This window comes from Python bivittatus, unplaced genomic scaffold (genome assembly GCF_059951505.1).
Source record: "Python bivittatus isolate LINGU-HERP-01145 unplaced genomic scaffold, Pbiv_v1 ctg000410_np1212, whole genome shotgun sequence".
NCBI classification, from domain to species: Eukaryota; Metazoa; Chordata; class Lepidosauria; order Squamata; family Pythonidae; genus Python; species Python bivittatus.
In genome coordinates, this window is record NW_028277067.1 from 8,646,273 (window position 1) to 8,667,538 (window position 21,266).

General features: G+C 40.5%; 1 protein-coding gene across 1 annotated transcript; it reads left to right on the top strand.

The window, feature by feature from the left end:
• Nucleotides 1-1,461: 1,461 nt before the first annotated feature.
• On the top strand, nucleotides 1,462-17,499 carry COASY (Coenzyme A synthase). The gene is made up of 10 exons (XM_007424907.2): nucleotides 1,462-1,517; nucleotides 3,351-4,018; nucleotides 7,169-7,383; nucleotides 9,365-9,496; nucleotides 11,328-11,517; nucleotides 12,521-12,585; nucleotides 13,099-13,183; nucleotides 13,914-14,011; nucleotides 16,754-16,900; nucleotides 17,023-17,499. The coding sequence occupies exons 2-10, from the start codon at nucleotides 3,352-3,354 to the stop codon at nucleotides 17,068-17,070; spliced, it is 1,647 nt and encodes a 548-aa protein (XP_007424969.1). The 5' UTR covers nucleotides 1,462-1,517; nucleotide 3,351; the 3' UTR covers nucleotides 17,071-17,499.
• Nucleotides 17,500-21,266: the final 3,767 nt, after the last annotated feature.

Below are 21,266 nucleotides of genomic sequence, written 5' to 3' on the forward strand. Positions count from 1 at the left end.
ACACAGTCATGCAAAGGCTCCCTGGGCTATGGCTGCCACCTGCTCTTAAGTAGGAGCTGTGAGTCCAGGAGAACCCACAGATTGCTCACCAAGTCTGAATGAGGTACTGCCAACCCATCCAGAACCAAAGATGGAAATTTTGCAACTACCAGATCTGGAGTACCCCAAATCCATAGTCATTTAGTCTTAGCAGGGATGAACTATAACCTGTTCTTCCAGACCCTCACAGCCTCCAGACATTGGGAAAACCTTGACAGCTTCACTTGGATGGCCAGGAACAAAGATGTATAGCTGGGTATCACTGGCATATTGATGATACCTCACCTGAACCGGCAGATGACCTTTCCCAGTGGCTTCATATAGATATTAAAAAGGAGGGGGGAAGAGGGCAGAGCCCTGAGGCACCCCGCAAAGTAGGGACCTATGGCTTGACTGCTCCCCTCCCACCAACACTGGCTGAAACCAGCCTTGGAGGAAGGAGAACCACCACACAATGGTTCCCCCACTCTTAGATGGTCCAGAAGGATACCATGGTTGATGGTATTGAAAGCTGCTGAGAGATCAAGAAGAGCTGGGATGGACACACCACCCCTATCCCGAGCTTGCCACAAGTAATTGACAAGCGCAACCAAAGCCTTCTCCATACTGTTCCTTCTGTACCACATTTCCAACATTTATTGAAATATGACTGACTGATTTTTGCAGTTGTGGGCAGAGTTATGTAAATTATCATTTTGAATGGTAATTTTTAGTTTATCTTTTTTTAATTTATTCAGCCAAAATATTATGTCTTCTGGCTAATCCTCCAAACACCTCTGCCTGATTTTTTGATATATTCTGCCAACAAGTTGCTGCTATAGAAACTAGATCATTTTTTCACAAGTACCTTTACTTTGTTTTGAATACTATCCAAGCTCAATTCATTTGAGACTAATTTAAAAGCTTCTATGCAACACGTATTTAAAATACTAATATACTGATACATTTAAAAGCCTGGGAGAATTTAAAAAGGGTCCTTGCCTGGCACCAGGAAAACGGAAAAGTAGGCATGAGGCATGCCTCACTGATGAAGGTATTCCAGAGCTGCGGCAGTGTCAGTAAGAAAACCTGCTCCTGAGTAACCATTTGCCATCCCTTGGGATGGAAAGATACCTGAAGCAGGGTCTCTAAGGTCACCCTTAGGGCACGGAAAGGCATACAGGAAGAGGCCTTCCTTCAAATATTATGATCCCTCACCAGGACAGGCTTTGTACGTTAACAACACGGATGGGAACTGAAAATGGACTCAACATTTTGGCATTCTCTGGACGAACCCACAGGGTCCAAGCACAAGCACCGCACTCTTCCTCCTTCTTTCATCATCGCCTTCATCAGTATGAAGCAAAAGGATCCACGTTATTTATTTATTTTTAAGATAAAAGTTCCAAGTATTTCCCTTCTAGTCAGGACGAATCACTTCCGGTTTGCGCCGAGACACTTCCGGGTCAGGTGTTGGCTCAGCTGAAGTTGCCTGACAGGTGGGTGAGCGAGCGATGCCCTTCCTTTCCCTTGTCGGGGTACCGCTTGGAGGGCGGAGGAGGGGCCGTAGGGATGCGGGGCAGCGGGGGAGGCCTCGCTGACGGGAGGAGAGCTGTCACTTCGCGTGTTCTTCTCCGGCGACGGAGCCTGGGTTAACTGACAGATTGCCGCTGGTTTTACCGTATTACGAAATTTCCAGCAAATGAGCAAAGACAGATTATTCTCCTACCTCTCCTTCCCCGATTCAGCCTGAAGCTTTTTGTTATAGTTTTTTAAGAAAAGACAAGCAGGAAATGTAGTTGATCAAAATGCAGACGTCGGAAATAACAAGAGCTGTGGTGGTACGACTGGAGAAAATATGGAGGCTAAAGGAATCTATGGATAGGCAACCTGCGTGCTGTAATCACACCACCGGACTGGGGATTCCTGTATGTTTGGCTTATAGCTTCAGATTGCCAAGCTAATTTTGGATGATGACTGGAACAACGGTGGTTCAAATCTCCATTCTCCTGTATTGTACAATCTTTTGAGTAATCTGTGGTCAACTGCTCTTTCTGAGCCTAAGGTGCAACATATCCTTCATGTGAGAGAAAATCAGTAAGAAGGAAAGTTTGTTTAGGACTTCTTAAAAGGCAGGTCAAAATAGTAATAAATATAGAGATATAATTTTAAAAATATATGAAGTAATTCCTATGCAATATGAACTTTATTACTAGCAGTATGTATTGTTTGCTTTGGAAATCCAAAGCAGATTTAGCTATCTTTAAATATGTCTAGAACCTACTTTGTTAGGAGAGACACAAATATACATATATATTCAGAAATAAATGCCACTGCATTCATGGCATAGGATTGCAGTCTAGTAGCCTATCCCTGGTCATGTCTACTCAGAAGTCAGGGCCAGAGAACATTAGCTATATTAATGAGGAATGTCCCACTTTACATCTAAATATTTTATTTTCAATAGCCAGTTCTTTTGATATCTATACTGTAACAATATAATGTTTTAAGTTTTGTGCACAATCACATGAAAGGAAGTATCAAGGAGGTGAGCTATTGAGCTAGAAAAACATTTATCTAAAAGTTTTACATAAATGAAAATATGATGGATTTTATTTCCAGAGAAATAAACATTGGGTTGATTGTACATAAATCCTGAGGAAAAACTCTTTTTTTTGGTAAGGCAGTTAAAAATAAATATGCTATGTAGTCAACATGTTAGTGCGACACTGTTACTGACATTTATCTTTTAGAGGTGGAAGGTTTGGGGGCACTGGAAAGATAAGAAGTAATTACTTTATAATTCCTACTGCTATCTTCTTCATCATTCTCCATATAGCCCACTAAGAGTTAACATACATAGGAAGATATAAAGAAATGCTGCCTATTACTCGTTTGTAGATGCTTAATTGCATGTTAACTAATGTCAATTAGAAGTTAAAAATAAGCAAAACGAAAAAGGAAGACATTACATTTCCTTGTAGATAGGCAGAGATAATGTTTATGCACACTTTCTCTGTTGTTACACTTTGTCCAGCAAGTTCAGACATATTGTAGTTTCACACCAATCTCATGAAGAAGATTAGACTGCAACATAATGACTCGTCTAATGCTAGTGTGCAGTACAGCCAAATAATGATTTTAAATAGGAATTTCCTACTTTCCACCAAAGGGACATTTTTCTGGAGCTTACAATAGGTTTGTCATTTTAAACTAAGTGCTAATTACATGAAATCTTTGGTCATTATTTTTCTATAGGTAAAAGCTACTTTGACTTATTTTGGTTTCTCTTCTTTTTTGCACATATCCTTCTGTATGTTCCTCCTGGACAGCATGTCGGTCTTCCGATCTGGTTTACTTGTTCTGACGTCCCCACTGTCAGCACTTTCTCTGCGCTTGATGCCCATTCTTGCCTCAGCTGCCCGGCTGGTACAAGATACCCTCTATATTCACCTGCAGCCAGGACTCAGCTTGACAGGTTCTACACAGCCCCGTTCCACTTACGTTCCTGCCACATCGGAAGTACACAACCTTATCAGCAAGTTGTACACCGATGCTGACGTTCATCGTCACCTTGATGTCCGGATACTGCTCACCAACATCCTCAACCAAGGAGCTACCCCTCCAGTGCTAGGATCTGTACAGAACCTTTCCCAGCCACCTGAGGTGGTGCTCACTGACTTCGAAACTGGAGATGGAGGGCAATCAAATCCAGTCAAGCAGCGTCTAGAACGTTACGCCACCAGTTGTTACAGCTGTCGCCCTAACCTAATATCTGTTTTACTGTATCCTGACTATGAGTTACAAGCTGGTGATGGGGAACTGTCCCCACAACACGAGATTGAGATAACAAATGAGCCATTGCAAAGTTACACTGATGTAGTTGTGGGGGGCACTTTTGATAGACTTCACAATGGTCACAAGATCCTTCTGAGCATGAGCTGTATGCTGGCAGAAAATCGGCTTCTCATTGGGGTCTCTGACAAAGATCTCCTGGAAAGTGGGTCTCTTTGAACCATGTATGCCTTTCTCTTGCAAAGCCACTTAGAGAAATTAGAAATGCTTGGGGAAATTTTAAAATATTCCAGATTTTTTGTACAAAATGATTCAGTGCTATGACTGGAATCAGGACTGAAAATCTAGAGGAGAAGAAGATAAGCTTGTTGTTGCTTAGAAATTTGATGCTGGTATTTAGAAATTCATATAATTTTCTGTTTTTTTTACTGGAACTATTATTTATTAGCTAAGTACATTTGCAGAACTTAAAAAGATTTCAGATATACATTAAATGTTTACATTGTAGGAGGAGAGCCATGTTAACTGATGGTAGCCAAAAATCAGAAAGAGTTGTAGCAATTGTTCAAAGTAACAAACTGTATTAAAAGGCATAAGCTTTTGTGAGCTACAGCTCACTTCAGCTCCTTTGCATGAAGTGAGCTGTAGTTCATGAAAGCTTATGTCTTTTAATCAAATGTTTAGGAATTAGTATGTAATAGGATGGGAAAAAATCATTACATTCTCTTTTAAGATTTCCAGTATTAAATTCCCTGGTTCAGTCCCCCAAGTCATCAGATACAGTGAAAAATCCTCATGCCTGAAACCCTGGAGAGTTTGTCAGTGTTGACAGTTCTGACTTAGATGAACTGTTTATTTAACTTAGTAGAAGATCTATGTATTCCTATGCAGCCCAATGTAGATTCATTTGGGTTAAATAGTTTAAGATTGCTCCTTTTAATTCAGGATCTGGAATATAAACAGGGAGAATGGGGGTTTTGAGCCACAGGACAATTGATAATTAGTTACTGAACTGGATTGTAAAAGCCCTGAAAAATGCTATTGAGTATCAAATATGTAGCCTGAGGCTCCACCACTTCTATAGCAGATTGGCATCCCTGTCTAGCACAGTCAAAATAGCATTTCAGCTGAATACTATTCTAAGAATCTATTGAATTTCTTCCAAATATTTCCAGATATCATCACCTCATAGGTGCTGGTAATTTTGCTTCTGCTTACCCTAGCATCTCTTTGCCACCCTCTCATAATTTTGATGGATTTACTGTTCCAGAACCTGAGAACCATACTTTTGACCACTAAAAATAATTCAGTAATCCTGCCTTGCATTTATACAGAAGGCTCAGTTATTTGGTATCCAACCAAATACGGCACATGTCTCCTTAAATCTATGGCTATGATTTTAAAATAACTCTAGCCTTTCTTGAGGAAGCGGGGGAGCGGGATCTGGTGATTGTTTTGTAGGGGTACAGATGTTGATCATTCCTTGCTCAGAAGCTGCAAGTTTGGTTTGATTTAATGTGAGAGGAATAGCAAGCATATCTGAATTAAGGTTTGGGGGCAGAGTAGGAAAATAGTACAGAAACCAGGGAAGAATTGTTCTCCCATCCTCCTACTACAGAAAGCAAAGTCTGCACGGCCTGAAAAAATTACTGAGGGGGAAGACAGGGATTGGAGGCAATTGTGCCCCCAAGAATCAGCCATTTGCTGCCAAATTTCAAATGTGAAATCTTGGGTGTTTGGGGTGGGGGTGGGGGAGCAAATAAAATTCTGGAAAGTGCATGTAGATTGGAGTTTGCCACTGCTGTTCTAGAGCAGTCTTATCTGTTCTGGTTGATAGAAGTTCTATGGGGGTCAAGCAGAGAAATTGTTGATATTGCCTCTTATCCTTTTTTTTAAAAACTGCAATGCATGCAGAGCATGGGCTCTTTTCTCAAGCTGTGAAAATCCTCAGCAAGATGCTCTTTCAGTCCCCTTTCTCACCCAGGAAAAAGCAGGATATTACCCCAAATGCCTGTTCTTTGGTTCTTACTTGTTTTCCCTTGTACTATGCTCATGACATGAACTACAGAAGCAACAGCCAAAGACTGTAATTGGGAACATCAGTAAGCTCATGTAGCCTATCCTAGGTGTATCTGTTCAGAGGAGGAGTCCGTTGAATTCAATGGGCTCCCAGGTGTATAGCTGATTTCAGTCGTAGACTTCTTTGTAATCTTCAGAGATGTCTACGGTACTCTGGCTTGAAAATTCTTGGGAAATGAGTCCAGGACACATTTTTAGATACCAGATCTCCAGAGGGTTTTTTAAAATATTAAAATGTCTAGCAGCCAGGTTTTTTCCTGCCTTCAGATATTACTTTGGGTTGAATTCCTGCTGTGTAGAGAAGCAAATATGAAAGGTTTTACCAGAATTGAAATATGCTGTTCACCTTTATGGTAGGCAGTTTGCCTTGTTTATTAAGTGTGATAGCTTTTGTCTGCCGATAAAATCTAAGTTTGTTATTGGCAGCTAATTTAAATGGATCTGTCTTTGTAATGGAGTATTTTGAGGAGCTAATGAGTATGGTTGAGATGAATTAAGCCTTCAGCAGCTTTTTATCAAAGATAAAACAACTGATTTTTTTCCACCCTTGGGTAACATACTGTTACTCTTCTTTCCATCCCATCGTGCCTGGAAAATGGATTTATTAGGATGCAAGGAAGAGAAGGAATGTATATACATACCCATCATGCTTTTCCTTTTTGGAGTAAGCAATATTATACAAAACGTAGAAAAGGAATAAGAAATAGTAAGCCAAGTAATTAAAGGCATATGCAGCTAAATGTGGGGGCACTGCATAGGCACTGCAAATGTGGGGGCAATGCATAGGCACTGCAGCTAAATGTGGTTTACATCAACATCATTTACTACACTGGTCTTATCCATAGTTTTTTATCCTTGCACCTATCCTTGCTTCCACCATAACCATATACCACCTCATATACTGCCTTTTGTTCTTTAAGGAAAATGTATAGGAAATTATTACTGACCCTGAGCATCTGTGATAAGATGAATGCTAAATTCAGTACGTAAATGTCAGTTAGCCTTGATTTGCGCTTTGATAGATTGGGAGGCCAGTGATAAGGCAACTATGCTCGTCACAAACTCTTTCAGTGAGAATTTTATCTGCAGTATCTGTTGCTTTTTCTCAATATGGCTTTCTCTTAATTCCAAACTAAGGAAATTACATCTTTGCAGCACTATGAACTTTTCCCCTTAACATTCGATTGGGGCATCATCTCAGGAGTCTGGGAGCATTTGAAGGATGGTCTGTGCTTCCTAAAAAGTCACATTTTCCTCTCATTTTCTTCATCAACAGATAAGGTATTAAAGGAGCTGATCCTACCCTTTGAGCAACGTGTGGCTCAACTTAACGAGTTCCTAGTAGACATCAAGCCTTCCCTGCAATATGACATTGTTCCTCTATTTGATCCCTTTGGCCCATCAATCACTGATGCTGATCTGAAGTGCATTGTAGTCAGTGAGGAGACAGTCAAGGGTGGTCTTTCTGTCAACAAGAGGAGGGCAGAAAATGTAAGTATGCTGTGAATCTTTTTGCTGCTGATAGGTCCAAAGTAGCTGAAAGACCATCTTCCATCTAGGATCTGCCAGAACTTTAAGGTCTTCAGAAATGTAGTTCTTCCTCAGTCCCACCATCATCAGAAGTAGATGGGCACTGCCCCCAGATTCTGGAACTTTCTGCAAAGGGAGAAGAGCCTGTGTTGTTCTGCTTGCAGGGAAAAATGTTTTGTTTAGACAGAATTTTGACATCTAAATAGAGTTTGGCTCCTGTGTTGAGAGATCCCAGGATTCTATTCTGTTTCAATAGAGTTTCAATTATATAATACAGTAAGCCCTCACTTTTGCTTAGTTCACAGTTGTTTCATTTGGACTCCACTCCTTAATGGACTAGTATGTGCTAAATAGAGGGTTTGTGGGCTGAATAAAAGATTTGTTGAAGTTTTACTGCAAATAATGCCATAATTACGCAAATTGATGCAAGTGACGTATATTCAGATTTAACAAACACCATCACTTTAATGGTTTGTTTTGATTGTTACTCTGAGGTCATTCACTGGCAGAAAAGCCAGGAATTGTAAGGGGGTATATTGCTTCCTCAAACAGCTTGGAGGGATTGCTTTGCTTGGACCTTTGTGGAAGCAAAGCACCATGCAAAAATTTGCATGGTCCCATTGCTTACTGTCATATTTAGAATTACTGTCATGCAGTTAGTCCTCAACTTACAACCACAACTGAGACTGGAACTTCCATCGCTAAATGATGTGGTCATTAAATGTGTGACACACGATTTTATGATGTTTTTGCTGCAGTTAAGCAAATCGCTGTGGTCGTTAAGCGAATCCGGCTTCCCCCATTGATTTTGCTTGTCAGAAGCTGGCTGGGAAGGTCACAGATGGTGATCATGTGACCCTGGGGTGCTGCAACCATCATAAATACATGTCGGTTGCCAAGCGCCCAAATTTTGATCACATGACTGCAGGGATGCTGTGATGGTCATAAGTGCAAGGACAGGTCATCACTTTTTCCAGCACCGTTGTAACTTTCTCAGAACAAAACAGGTAGAGAAAAAGACTTCTTGTCATCTTCCTTCAGTATACAGCATGGCTCACTTCCACCTACCCACCTGCAAAAAAACCAATCAAGACCTCTTCTCCATGCTTTTGTGAATATAGGTGACACTCTCAATCCTTATATTTAACAAAGGGCATAAGAGTAATCTCTGTCCCTACTGGAATCATCCATAGACCACTCTTTTATTAATTGTTTAAAATCCACCAGTTCAAGCAACCACTGTGGCAGCTAGTTCTATGGCTCAGTGGCCTTTCCCTTAGGGTTGCATAGCAAAGATTAATTAAAAAGATTGCAAGTATTTGAGATGCTTTTATTAAGCGTGTTCATTAGATAAACATAAACATGTTTATTTATATTTATGAGATGCTTTTATTAAACATGCCTTCTTGTCTTATATTCCTTAAACATGGAACATAAGCCAATTCACTGATGTATTTCACTTCCATACCAGGGCAGAGAAGCTGGTACTCAGTCACCGGAGAATGCTAGAGTGATACACAAAGGCTGCCCTAGGACTGGGGAGGCCAGTTAAGAAGCCATAGAGCTTAAGTGACCCTGGATCTGTCATTTACACTCAGCCTGCACTTACAAGGTGGTTGAAATGATAAATGGAGAGAAATGTATATGCTGCCTTAGCTCATTGGAGAAAAGATAGAGTATAAATGTAGTAACAGCATATTAAAATTGATGCTTTTTACATCATTTCAGAGCCTGTTATCTAAATGACATCTCCACATTTTTGGCTGTGCTAGTCACCAGAGGGTTAAATAACAATCTGCAACAATTTGGACTAAATGACATTAAGTTCAGGTGTAAAGGGGAAATGGATTTTAGTGTCAGAATAATGGGTGTTGGTTGCCAGACTGTGTGGTGTAGTGTGGAAAGGCAAGTGGTCTCTTTCCTAACACATGTTGTCTTACAGAACCTGGCTGAACTGGCTCTCCACAAAATCAGTCTGGCTGTTGACCCTCAGCATGCCAGGAATGAGGAAGAAAAAATCAGCTCTTCTAGCCTGAGGTACAGACTTCTTGGAACTTTGTTGTGTGCTCCTCGGGTGAGTAATATTTGTTTTAGCTTCTGAGTTGCATGGGAGGGTGAGTTGCAATTCTGTATTTGTTTACTTGGTAGTAAGGCCCTTTTTGTTGAATGAGTCCTATTCCTAGATAAGTATGGACAGGATTGCCATCTTAGTTGCTGGATTAGCCAGGAGAGGGAAGATGAGTCATAGATTAAGAAACAAAATACCTGTTGCATATATTGGCCTTAATTATTGCTAGCTGCCCTGAATGGGGCAGAAACCACATTTTAAAAATAAATACCCATTTTTCAAACCATTTTGTGTATGGAAAAAGATTGGAGTAGGTTAATGGCCCCATCCCAGTGTCCTCCTTTGTGCTCCAGCCCAGTTACTATTTCTTCCTGTTTCTTTTTCTCTCAATTTCTTCTCTCACTCCTTTTTTGTACTATCTGAAAGACTTTGAAAGAACAGTGTGGCAGAGCCCCTTGTAGACAGAGAGGTGCGGAGCTGACCAGTAAGTAACAGAAAGCAAACACTGGACTCTCCAAAGATGTAGAAAACTTGCTGTAGTTTATTCTCCCCAGAACCTTAAGCATTCAGGGTCAGGGGGTACCAACAAAAAAAGATTCTTTGAAGTGTCAGTAGAACCAAGAAGTCAAAGTAATTTCTCAAAATATAATATCAAACCAAGGAAGTAAATGGGTCTGGCAGCAGCAGTTTGAGGCTTGTTCTCCTCTTCTTACACCAGCAGTCTCAATGTGCCTTCCAGTCTCCACTGTGAGCATTCAGATAATCCTCAACTTAAGACTACAATAGGGACCGGAAAATTAGTCATTAAATGGTGTGGTTGTTAAGTGAGGCATCATGTGCCTGCACCCAATTTTATGATCTTTTTGCCATGGTCATTAAGGAAGACATCACATGGCCACAACTTAGGAACTTCCCTGCCAGCTTCCTGATTAACTTTGCTTGTCAGAAGCCAGCTGGGAAGGTCACAAATGGCGATCACGTGACCGCAGGACGCTGCAACCATCGTAAATACACAATGGTTGCCAAGCACCTGAATCGTGTTTATATGACCACGGGGACGCTGTAATGGTTGTAAGTGCGAGGACTGGTCATAACTCACTTTTTTCAGCACCATCGTAACTTTGAATGTTTGCTAAATAAATGGTCATAAGTCGAGGACTACCTGTATAGGCAATTCCTTACTTGAGACATCTCTGACCCCTTCTTTTCTTCTAAATAAGACTTTCCAGTATGAAGAACCAGCTCTATTCTGTACCTGGAAAATTAGCTGAGTCCAAGCCAGGCAGCATAGAGAGGTGGGGGAGTCTGATAAGGATAATTCTAGCAGGTACTTCCACCTCAGGCTATTCTTTGTCTTCCTCTGGTATCTGCCATCTCCCTTCACCACCTTCTCCACACACACACACGCTTTCTTCAGAGCAGCCTTTATGGTCTGCAGGCACTTAAAATCAGGAGCTGCAGCTTATTCATGAGGAGGCTGGTGTTTTTCCTTCACCACAAACTGGAGGGAGGAAAAGGATGTTTACAGAGTATGCAATGATAGTCATTGTGGTACTCAAGAAAGAAGAGACCATGGGAGAAAAGTCCAAGCTCTCTGAATGGAGAGCACACTCCCCAAGGAACAGTGTGCAGGACTGTGAGTGTAGCTCTACATAAACATAACAGAGCTGTACGCAGTGGATGTTCGTTCAGTAAAACAGTGGTGCTATGAAAAGAACCTGTGGGAAAATGGTAGTTATGGTGCTTCTGCAATGTTGAACAACAACAATAAAAGTGAAAATGAATGTACGCTATTGGGACTGTTCCCTCAAAATCAGTCTCTCTCTCTTCTCTTCAGAAAGATCCATCACTTCCTTCCTCCCCCTACATTATTGGGCTGACAGGTGGATCTGGTAGTGGCAAGAGTTCTGTTGCCCAGCATTTGCTTCACCTTGGTGCCTTCCATTTGGATATGGACAGTCTGGGACACACCATTTACACACCAGGTGGTCCTGTATATGAGCAGGTGATAGAAGCATTTGGACCAGGTATGATTGGCCTCTGGGGAAGCCATATTTAAACTCAGTTCACCCAGTAAGCTGCAAGGGGAGGGATAGCAAGTGTTTTGCCTCAAAAGTCTGTTTTTTCTTCTCTCTCTTCTCTTATCCTCAGCCAAACTGCTTTTATTACTTAAAGCCATGTATTTTTCCCCCTTTCCAAATTTATTTTCCCTGTTTTCTTGCCAAAATTTCATTGTTCGTCAACATTCTACTGGTGACAGTTTACTCTGAGCAGATAAAGTTTATAAACATGCATTGACATCAGAGTAGTTTGGCCAGTCATTGGAAAAACGGATATGGGAGGAGAAAAACTGAGGTAACAAGCAGGCCAAAGGTGAAACTGAATTGTATAACATACTGTGTATATTAAATTGCCACTTAATCTAGGTGAAATGTTATTTGGTAAAGTCAATCACTCTTGGAGGTCATCAGGCTAGGTGACATTGGAGGCTAGACTCCAGCAAAAATAACATTGTTACTACTGTAGCTGGTTCTTATATTGTAAGCATTTCTCCATAACTCAGCAGAGATTATTTTCTTTTACATTCATGTGTTAAAGTGGTTCTGGGAAGCCATGGAATAAGGTGACCTTCCAAATCTGTTGCTCTCTAGAAAAGTTCGAAATTCTAGGAATTCTTATACCACCACATCTGATGAACCAGATTGGGAAAAGCTGCAGGAGACTACCACGAGGTCCTAAAGTACTCTTTATTAGTATTTTTTCAGGAGAAAATGTTATGTCAGCATCCTTTTCTACATTTGTCCAATGTTTTGAATCATAAATGAAACGATCACAGTTTGGCAAATCTTCTGTTTCAAAAATGGCAGTGAAAACCAGTTAATTACCCTAAGAATTAGGAATGGAGATGGGAGAGTCACCTGTGAATTCTGAAAGGGACTTGGCTTTTGAGGCTCTCCTAACATAAATAAGGGGAAGCTGCACAAGATTTCCTTCTGGTGTGTGTTTGGCAAATCCAACTCATCTTTACAGATATTTTAAAAGAAGATGGAACCATCAACAGAAAAGTGTTGGGAGCCAAAGTATTTGGAGACCAGGTAAAGCTGCCTCGGTTTTGGGTAAAAACTGAATTTCAGTCTTCACATCCCTTCCTTTCCAACTGGGCATGTTTAGTTTACCTTTGATTCACTGACACTAGAATGCCTCTCTGTTCCACACCATTAACTCAGCCCTTTCACCTCCTTTCTCAGCAGGTTTTCTCTGTGTGTGGGTGAAAGGTACTGCTTGAGCACAGTGCATGCAGAGAGAATCTCTCCCTGTACACTAAATGCAGTGTGATCCTGAGGCTGGGAACTAAACTCTTGGAACTAGTGCATGCTGGAATACCTCTCTGTATACTAGTATATGTCCTGACCCAGCTCTGATTTGCATACCATACCTCTTGGACTGGTATTGCATCTTGACAATCCCCAGGCTTTTCTTTTCTTTTCTTTTCTTTTCTTTTCTTTTCTTTTCTTTTCTTTTCTTTTCTTTTCTTTTCTTTTCTTTTCTTTTCTTGTAGCATGTCACCTTAAATTTCTCATGTTGGCCTTTTTTGTTCCCTCTTGCAGGAACAGTTGAAGCAACTCAACAGCATCATGTGGCCAGTGATGGCTCGAATGGCAAAAGAAAAGTTAGAAGAGGCAGCCAGGCAGGGTGAGAAGGGTTTCTTAGGATCTTGACAAGATTTGTGAATGAGTTAAATAGGTGCAGGTTCTGCTCCTGCCCTTTTTCGGAAAGATGAGCTGGGATCTGTAAGAGCCGTGCTGGAGGTGTTTGCCTAACAGAGTCGTCGTGACTTCCCTTATGACGGAATGTCATGATGTTGCCCCAGCATGAGGGTTGTTCGACTGCAAAGCATATGGAAACTGAGATAAATAACCATCATTTTATTTATTTAATTTATAGGCCATCTGACTCCATCCCAACTCTGGCAGTTAAATACATTTAATATATTATCTGGGTTTAATTCCCTAAGGTTTAGGGCTAGCCCATGATGCAGCACTTAATATTTATTTAGTCATTTGTGCCCCTGCTCTCTCAATCTCAAAGACTTCCAGAGCAACTTGCAGAATAATATTTTTTAGTATTTAATATTCTTCTTGGTATATAGTCTAAAAACTGACTTCTTGTTGCCTTGCAATCATAGCTTGCTTGGAAGCAACAAATCAGAATTTTACATTTGGATAATTTTATAAATTATCAATATCTTTGTTTACTCTCCAGCATGAGAGAGTGGTTGATTGTGCCATCATAGTGTTTTGTTTATAATAAGCTATGGTCCCTGGCCTATTATGTGGAAATGACATTAAGGTGTGCTGCAATCCTGTTTATTGACAGAAAATACTTCCGTTTACCATTCAAATTTCTCTAAATTGATCTGCAGGAAAGGCTGTGTGTGTGCTGGACGCAGCTATGTTGTTGGAGGCAGGCTGGTCAGAAATGGTACATGAGGTCTGGACGGTCATCATTCCTGAAGATGAGGTAGGAATTGCTGGGTTCATGATTCTTGCAACTGAAATCTCTCTCTTCCTGTTCAGTAGATGGTATTTGTCCTGTCTGCCCAAAAGCCTAGCAGGTGCAAAGTGGCTAGAAGGTTTTTTTTTTTAAAAATTGGAGCATGCAGGCATTTTGGATTTTCTTTCAATGGAAATAAAGTAATACAGTAGTTGTTTAAAAATAATCCAGTGCTGTGCTGTTACATTTATCAGGGCAAGTAGTGAATGGGATATCACAGTCATTCCAGATAATCAGCATACATGGACATTCTTCTGTGCATGGATATTTGACACATGCGTGTTGGAAAACTGTAAAGTTGTAGCGTTCAGTGATAGTCTGTGCAGGGTAGGTAGGTAAATAGGTATGAATAATTTATATCCAGATTTCTAAAAATGCAAAGCAGCTCGTATCATAACATTAAAAAGCCACAATATGCTAAAGAGGAAAATACCAGGATTACAAAACCCTAAAGCAGGAATAACATGAACAGCTCCCGTAACAGTATCATATAAGGAAAGGTTACAATTAACATCACTATAGTTAACTCTCAGCATCTGGTTCCTGAGTAAAAACCTCTTTTAAAAAAGCAAAGCATTTAAACGTGTACCTAAGAACTACTGTGAGGAAGGGGATTCTGCATTTGGCAATAGCATCCACAGAGAGCAATTTTTGCATATCATAGTTTGGTTTTCATTCAGTTAATTCCATTTCTATTCCACCCCTTCTCAAAGACTCAGTGTAGTAAAAAATGTCCAGATTCAAGGCTCTTTCAGAATTCTCTGGCACAAACTTTTCCAACCAGGCAAAAAACAATGGCTTCTTTCTTGTTTAACATTTAACTAACGTGCTGTGTGGATGTGGGATGAGGAGGTTTTTAACACACTGGTGAATTTGAAAAGGTCATTTTGCAACAGTCCTAAAAAGTTACCCAATTAAACACAAATTAACACTAGAAACTAGAAACATCCACTGAAGCCAGTTGGTGGGAGATTCAAGACAGACGTATGGAGGTACTTTTTCACCCAGGTCATAGTTATGCTGTAGAATTCATGAGCACAAGAAGGAGCGGTAACCATGATTTTGAACAGTTTTTAAAAGGAGACTAAACAAATCCATGGAGGATAAGGACATACTCATTGTGATAGCTTTAATATTAGTCTCAGTCTCAGAGGTGCTGTGCAGTATCAGGATCTCACCCTACTTTCCTTCTGCTATTCAGATGTCCTTATGGCTTCCCCCTGGATGAGGATAAGGAAGGAATGACCATCATATTCCTCGTGTGGGAGTAGCAACATTTATGCTGCCACTAATACCCCAATCCCTTACCCTTGCTGCATACTTTCCCAATGTTGAAAAGAAAAAGTGACTGTACACTCCTGAAGAGGGGGATAGGAGGAGCCAAAGCCCATGGTCCTTTGGCAGGTGGGGGAAATCCCAAGGGGAAGGAGTTTTCACCAGTGGAAAGCTACCTTCCCTCACAGCATTTCCTCTAGAGCTGAAGCTGACCTGAAAGTTAAGGAGCTCAGCTTCCAAGTTCCACAGCATCATGAGGACACAAACAGCAGTGCCAGTCTTGGAGGTGGAAGATACCTTTGTTTCAGCTGTTGTGTGGGAAGTGAATAGGAGGCTGCAGTTGTTTTCATGTCCTGCTTATAATTCACCATTAATATCTAGTTGGTAGTTGCAGGAAGAGAATACTGGACCAGGCCTTCAGTCTGGTCCAGAATGTCTTTACTTACATTCTTAGCCATGTTTTCCCAATGCAGGAGTAGCTAAGCTTCCTTTTGCATCTGTTCTTCAAGTTACACATTTATTTGTTTCCTATTCAGTGCTAAGAATACAGATAAAGCAGTTAAGAAAATGTTCTCAGTTGAAGATAAAGAAGAGAGAATGTGATCTAAGGGTTTTGTAGATTGTAACTAATAAATTTGAACAACCACCTTCTCCCATGTGAGTCTATCTGCTCTGTAGTCATCAGAATCTTTGCTCTGCTCTTGCTGCCATCAGAGGTTGAGTTATGATGGCAGGATATGTAACAGGATTTATTCTAAATTGTGAAACTTTTTACTTTAAGAAACCCAGCTAGTTCTCTCCTTATTGCTGGTTTTTTCTCATTAAAATTTTTATTAAGATACATAAAAAGTACAGTTAAAATACAAATCAAAAAGTATAGAAAAGAAAGAACTAAAAGAAAAAGGCAAAAACTAAAATAGTAAGAATAGGTAGAAAGATGAAACGGAAAGTCAGTTTCTGTTTCATCTTATTGCTGGTTTTTAAATCTGGGAGACCATGCATGATCCCAATAAAGATTACTTTATCTAATAAGCACACTCATTTCATTTCATTCTTTAAATTTTTATTTAAAAGATTTATGTGGCCATCCATCATGTGGCACACAAGAGTAATAAAAACACAAGTAATAACAACCAACAATACCAAAAAAAAAAAAAAAATCAAGAAAATACAGGGATCCACTCCATCAACTATTCAACTCTACAATCCGGGGTCTCCAACCTTACTGTCCCAGCACCTGGAGGGAAAGCCAGCTGTCCACGGCTTTCTGGAAGGTTAAGAGGCCTGCTGGATCTCAAGGGAAAGGATGTTCCACAGGGCAGGGGCTGCCACAGAAAAGGCACGCTTCCTAGGTCCCACTAGATGGCAACATTTAAGGGAAGGGGCCCCAGTGCATGCCCACTCTACCTCTTCTCTGTTTCTGTTTCTTTCAAGGCCATAAGACGCATCATAGCCAGAGATGGCCTAAGTTCAGAAGCTGCCAAACTGCGGGTGCGGAGCCAAATGTCCAATAGCCAGCGTGCGAAGCAGTCACATGTAGTACTTTGCACAATGTGGGAGCCAGAAATTACACGTGAGACGGTAAGAAACAGATATTGCTGCAGATGAGTAAGGCAGCATCCTACAGGTCTGTTAAATGGGCTTCCTTTGGAGTGCCATCCCCGATATGCTTGTTGAATGATCATCTGTCCCTTTTTTTACAGGTGGAAAAAGCTTGGGCTCTGCTCCAGAAACGCATCAAACCTGAATAGACCCGTGAACTGAGATGGGATCACCTCTTCATTCTTCCCCCTCAGTGCTGCCCGTATGGAAAGGTGTGCACCCATCAGGTGTACTCATTCCAACAAGGGCAGTAGTTGAGGGTAGAGATACAGGAAATGGAGTTCCAACTGCTTGGTGCTGTTGGGGGGTGTCTTTTTTCCCTGTTGAAAAAGGTCCAGGGAGAAGCATGAAATAATTTTTGTATATCATAGAGTTTAGTTTTCATTCAGCTGGGGTACCTGCTGAGCAGGAAGGAAAAGATGCTGCTATGTGAAGCCACAGATAGTTGCATGTTTCTGATGGAAGCAGTTTCAATAATGCTACTTACAAAACAAGGACATTCAGGGTTACATAGGCGTGGCACAAGTGCTCTGTTTTAGGCTCCGCTGCTCTGTATTTGATGTCCTATGCATAAGTTACATATAAAGAAGATAACAAAATATCTTGTCTCTGTGTGGTTGCATGCAAATGGAGAAAAATAATTTTTCTTGGTAGGTTAATTACTTCCTGAATAAACATTTGATATCAGTTTCATAGTGTTAAGTTCCAGAGATCTGAGGTCTGAATATTTCACATCTGGTAGCAGGGGAACCTCAGTCTGATTCTGGAAGAACCACATGACGCAGAGAAAAGGGGCACTTTCCCATTGCAATAACAAATGTAGTATTTTGTTCATGCATTCTTTGCCCTGAATATATGTGGTTTAAAGTTGATCCATACAGTTTTGACATTTCCTTACATCAAGTTACCACTTCTCTCCCTGCTTAACACCAATGCAAACCTCACATTAATGATGTAACTCTCTTTACAAAACAAGGGGCCTGCTAGTTAAGAGTGTGTTCCTGCACACAATGCCCCCACCACCACAATGCTTGCTTGCTTATTTATTTATTTGTTAGATTCTTTTAATTTAAAAGAAATGAAAATAATACGTTGCAAAGTACCAGCCTCTCATGTTTATTTACAAGAAGGCCAGAGGCACTCCCACACCCAGTGCCCTGCATGGAAGTGTCAACCTGTGCTGGGTGGGTGGGTGGAGAACAAACCAACACTTGAAGATTAACTGTGAGAAGGAACATCTTGGAGAACTGAAGAGTTACATCAGGAGTAATCCTCACCAGCTTAGCTTTCTGGTAAATTATTATGTTGCAGCTGTTGGGACCTAGCCTGGCAGTTCTTTTGTGGATGTGTAAGACCCTCCCCTGGCAGCTGTTTGATGGGAGTGCCACAGCAGGCTCCAAAAGTTCCAGTTATGTCTACCTGTCAAAAAGGTTGCCAGGCACTGCCCTGTGGGGTATTTCTATCCCACAGCTACTTTTGTCAGAGAAGTGGGTGCAAAAATCTAATTTGAAGCATCTTCAACAGATGGCTGTCTAGCCACTGTTTGAAAACATTCAGTGACAGGGAGCTCATAAAACCGGTCCTACTCTTTACGTTTTTCCTAATATTCAGCCAGAATCTCCATTCCTTTAAGATGATTGTTCTCTGATGTGCCCTCTTGGATGGTAGAAAACAGGTCTTGATCTTTTAATGTGTGATCTCCCTTTGAGAGTTGAAAAGGCCTACCGTACCCCTAACCAGAGTAATCTTTTCTCTGGTCTAAACATACCCAGTTTCCTTAGTCTTTCCTCTTAAGGGTTAGTATCAATGATAATCTTTGTGCATCTTCTCCACCCATTCCAGTTCCTTTAACCCTTAAGACGTGCCACACAGAACTGGACACAGCACTCAGTGTGGATTTGAACAGTGAAGAATGTAGTGGAACCATTACTTCCCATGATTTGGAAACTATGTTTCTATGGATGCAGCCTAAAAATCACATCTGCCTCAGCAGGTAGCAACACCCGATTGATGTTAGATTGACCTTAGAAGCTAAGCAGTGTTGAGCATGGTTAGTATTTGGATGGGACACTGCTAGGAAATGCCCTGGCTATATGCTAAATTTGAAAACATCCTATAATATGGCAACAACAAATCTTTTTGTTCTGTTACCAAAAAGCCCTAAATGTTATGAAGTTACTAAGCTTTAAGCTGTAAAATTGCATCTGCCTTTTTTTTTGTTTTGTTTTGTTTTTGCAGCCATATTACACTGTTGATTCATACATGGCCTGTGATCAGCTACTGTGTAATTCTGAGATTATTTTCTCTCATACTTAATGATGTGTTCTGGAGTCTTCATGGGTATTGAATGTTAGATTGGCTGGCTGACTGGCTGGCTGACTGACTGACTGACTATGGTTCCCTGGCCCTTTCCTCTAGTCATCTTGTGCTTCATCCTTTGTTCAGAATTTCTCAGAGATCAGGCTAGTTCATATAGCCTGTCAGCAACTTCCCTAAATGCTCTGAGGTGTACTCCATCTGGCTGACTATCTGAACTCATTCAAGGTTATTATATACCCTGACTAGGGATCACAAGGTGGAATCCAATCCCTTCAACCAGATCTTCATAGTTATATGTAGTGGAACATACATCTCACTCAAGACAGCTAAAATAGGAATTGCATTGTTCTGATTTTTCTTTGTTACCCATTTGCTATCTTCATAAAACAACTGAGTTTCTTTCTTCTTTTATTTTTAACATATTTGAAGACACCATCTTTACAAATCCAGGATACTTTTCCTTAGTGGCTTGTCTCACATTCCACTTCTTATAAGTGTCCTTTTTGATTTTCAACTTTTAACTAAGTATTTTGTAGAGCCATGGTGACTTCTTCTACCATCTTCCTTTTTTTTTTTTTAGTTAATTAGAATGTATTGTGATTGGATTTCTAATTTCTTCCTTTTTAAAGGAATTCCTAACCCATCTTGAATTTCTTTTCCTTTTAGATTCTCCTGCCATGGAATCTGGTTTATGACTGTTTTATTAAAATCTGCTTTCTTGACATCCAAGGCGTACATTTGACTACACTCAGTTTTAGTTTCCCATAATATCAAGAATTGCAGCATTACCAGTCATTTTCTCTTGAAGTCTCCATTATTTCCATTTTAACTACTATGACTTTCCTGCTGGCTCCTCCCTTGGTTCCTTTTGAACAGCTGTATCCTTCCCGCACTGCGTTCCATTCTTGAGAATACAGAATTTATATAATGGCTATTAAATATTTGTCTCCCTAAAATAAAACACTGTTCATCTTATTTCTCATACTTTGAGCACTGGTATACAGAAAATGGAGACAATGAACTTTGAGTCAGTCCTTTTTCTGATTTTTCACTGAGTTAACAATAAGACTCAACATAATTACCCTCTGTCTTCTGCAGTGCACAAGTCCTTATACATAACTCTTCTCAGTTCCATCTCCAACCCTAATACAATTCAGAGATTCTGATTAGAGCCCTCCTAATCTAATACAGCATGCTTTGGCCAAACACATTCTTTCCAATCCTTATGAAGTCATCTCAAGCCAGCTCTCTGTCATATAGTAACATAGATTGTGGTCCCAGGCATCAAATTTCTCTTGTGAACATCATTTCTGAAGCTAATCATTGATCTGCAGTAATCCTTCTTTCTTCTCCACTCCTTTTCCATGGACCGGAACTATAGATAAGAACACTACCAGTGTTAGAAGACATATTGCAAAACAGCCAATAAAACTGAACTCTTTTACCCTTGCAACTACTTTTCCTTAATTGTGAGGCAATAGGACTTCAAAGACAATAAAAGAACATCACACTAATTTATGGGACTAGATGTTCCAAAGGTGACAGACCCTTTGACTTAATGGGAGTGAAGAGGAGTTGCTAAATAAAAGGTAACGTGTTTTGCAGTAAAATGAGCACAGAGGGCCTGAGCAGGTATTTGCTCCCACTCAATTTTTCAGCAAAGAGAAGGGGAAGGTGGAGGAGGAAGAAGAGCATTGGGATTAGATATCTTCATTCTAAAAGCATTTTTGGAGCCAAATGCATCTTTCATGCCCTCCCATTCCTACCTGTCACGCTCCTATTAACTCTTTTTAGCCTAGTACAACCAATATCCGGATTTTTGAAAATAAAGGTGGCCTAATTCATCTCTCTTTTCTCCATTTGTATTTTGCTCAAAAAGGGGAAGAGATCTGATTTTAACTGTAGCCCTTTAGGTTCCTCCAAGAAGAAGGAAAACGTGCTTTCTTCTTGCCTGTATTAATGCAACCTAAGACTCCCCCTTCCCCTTTGCACTTAGTAAGACCCAATTTACAAGGCTTTAGGTTAC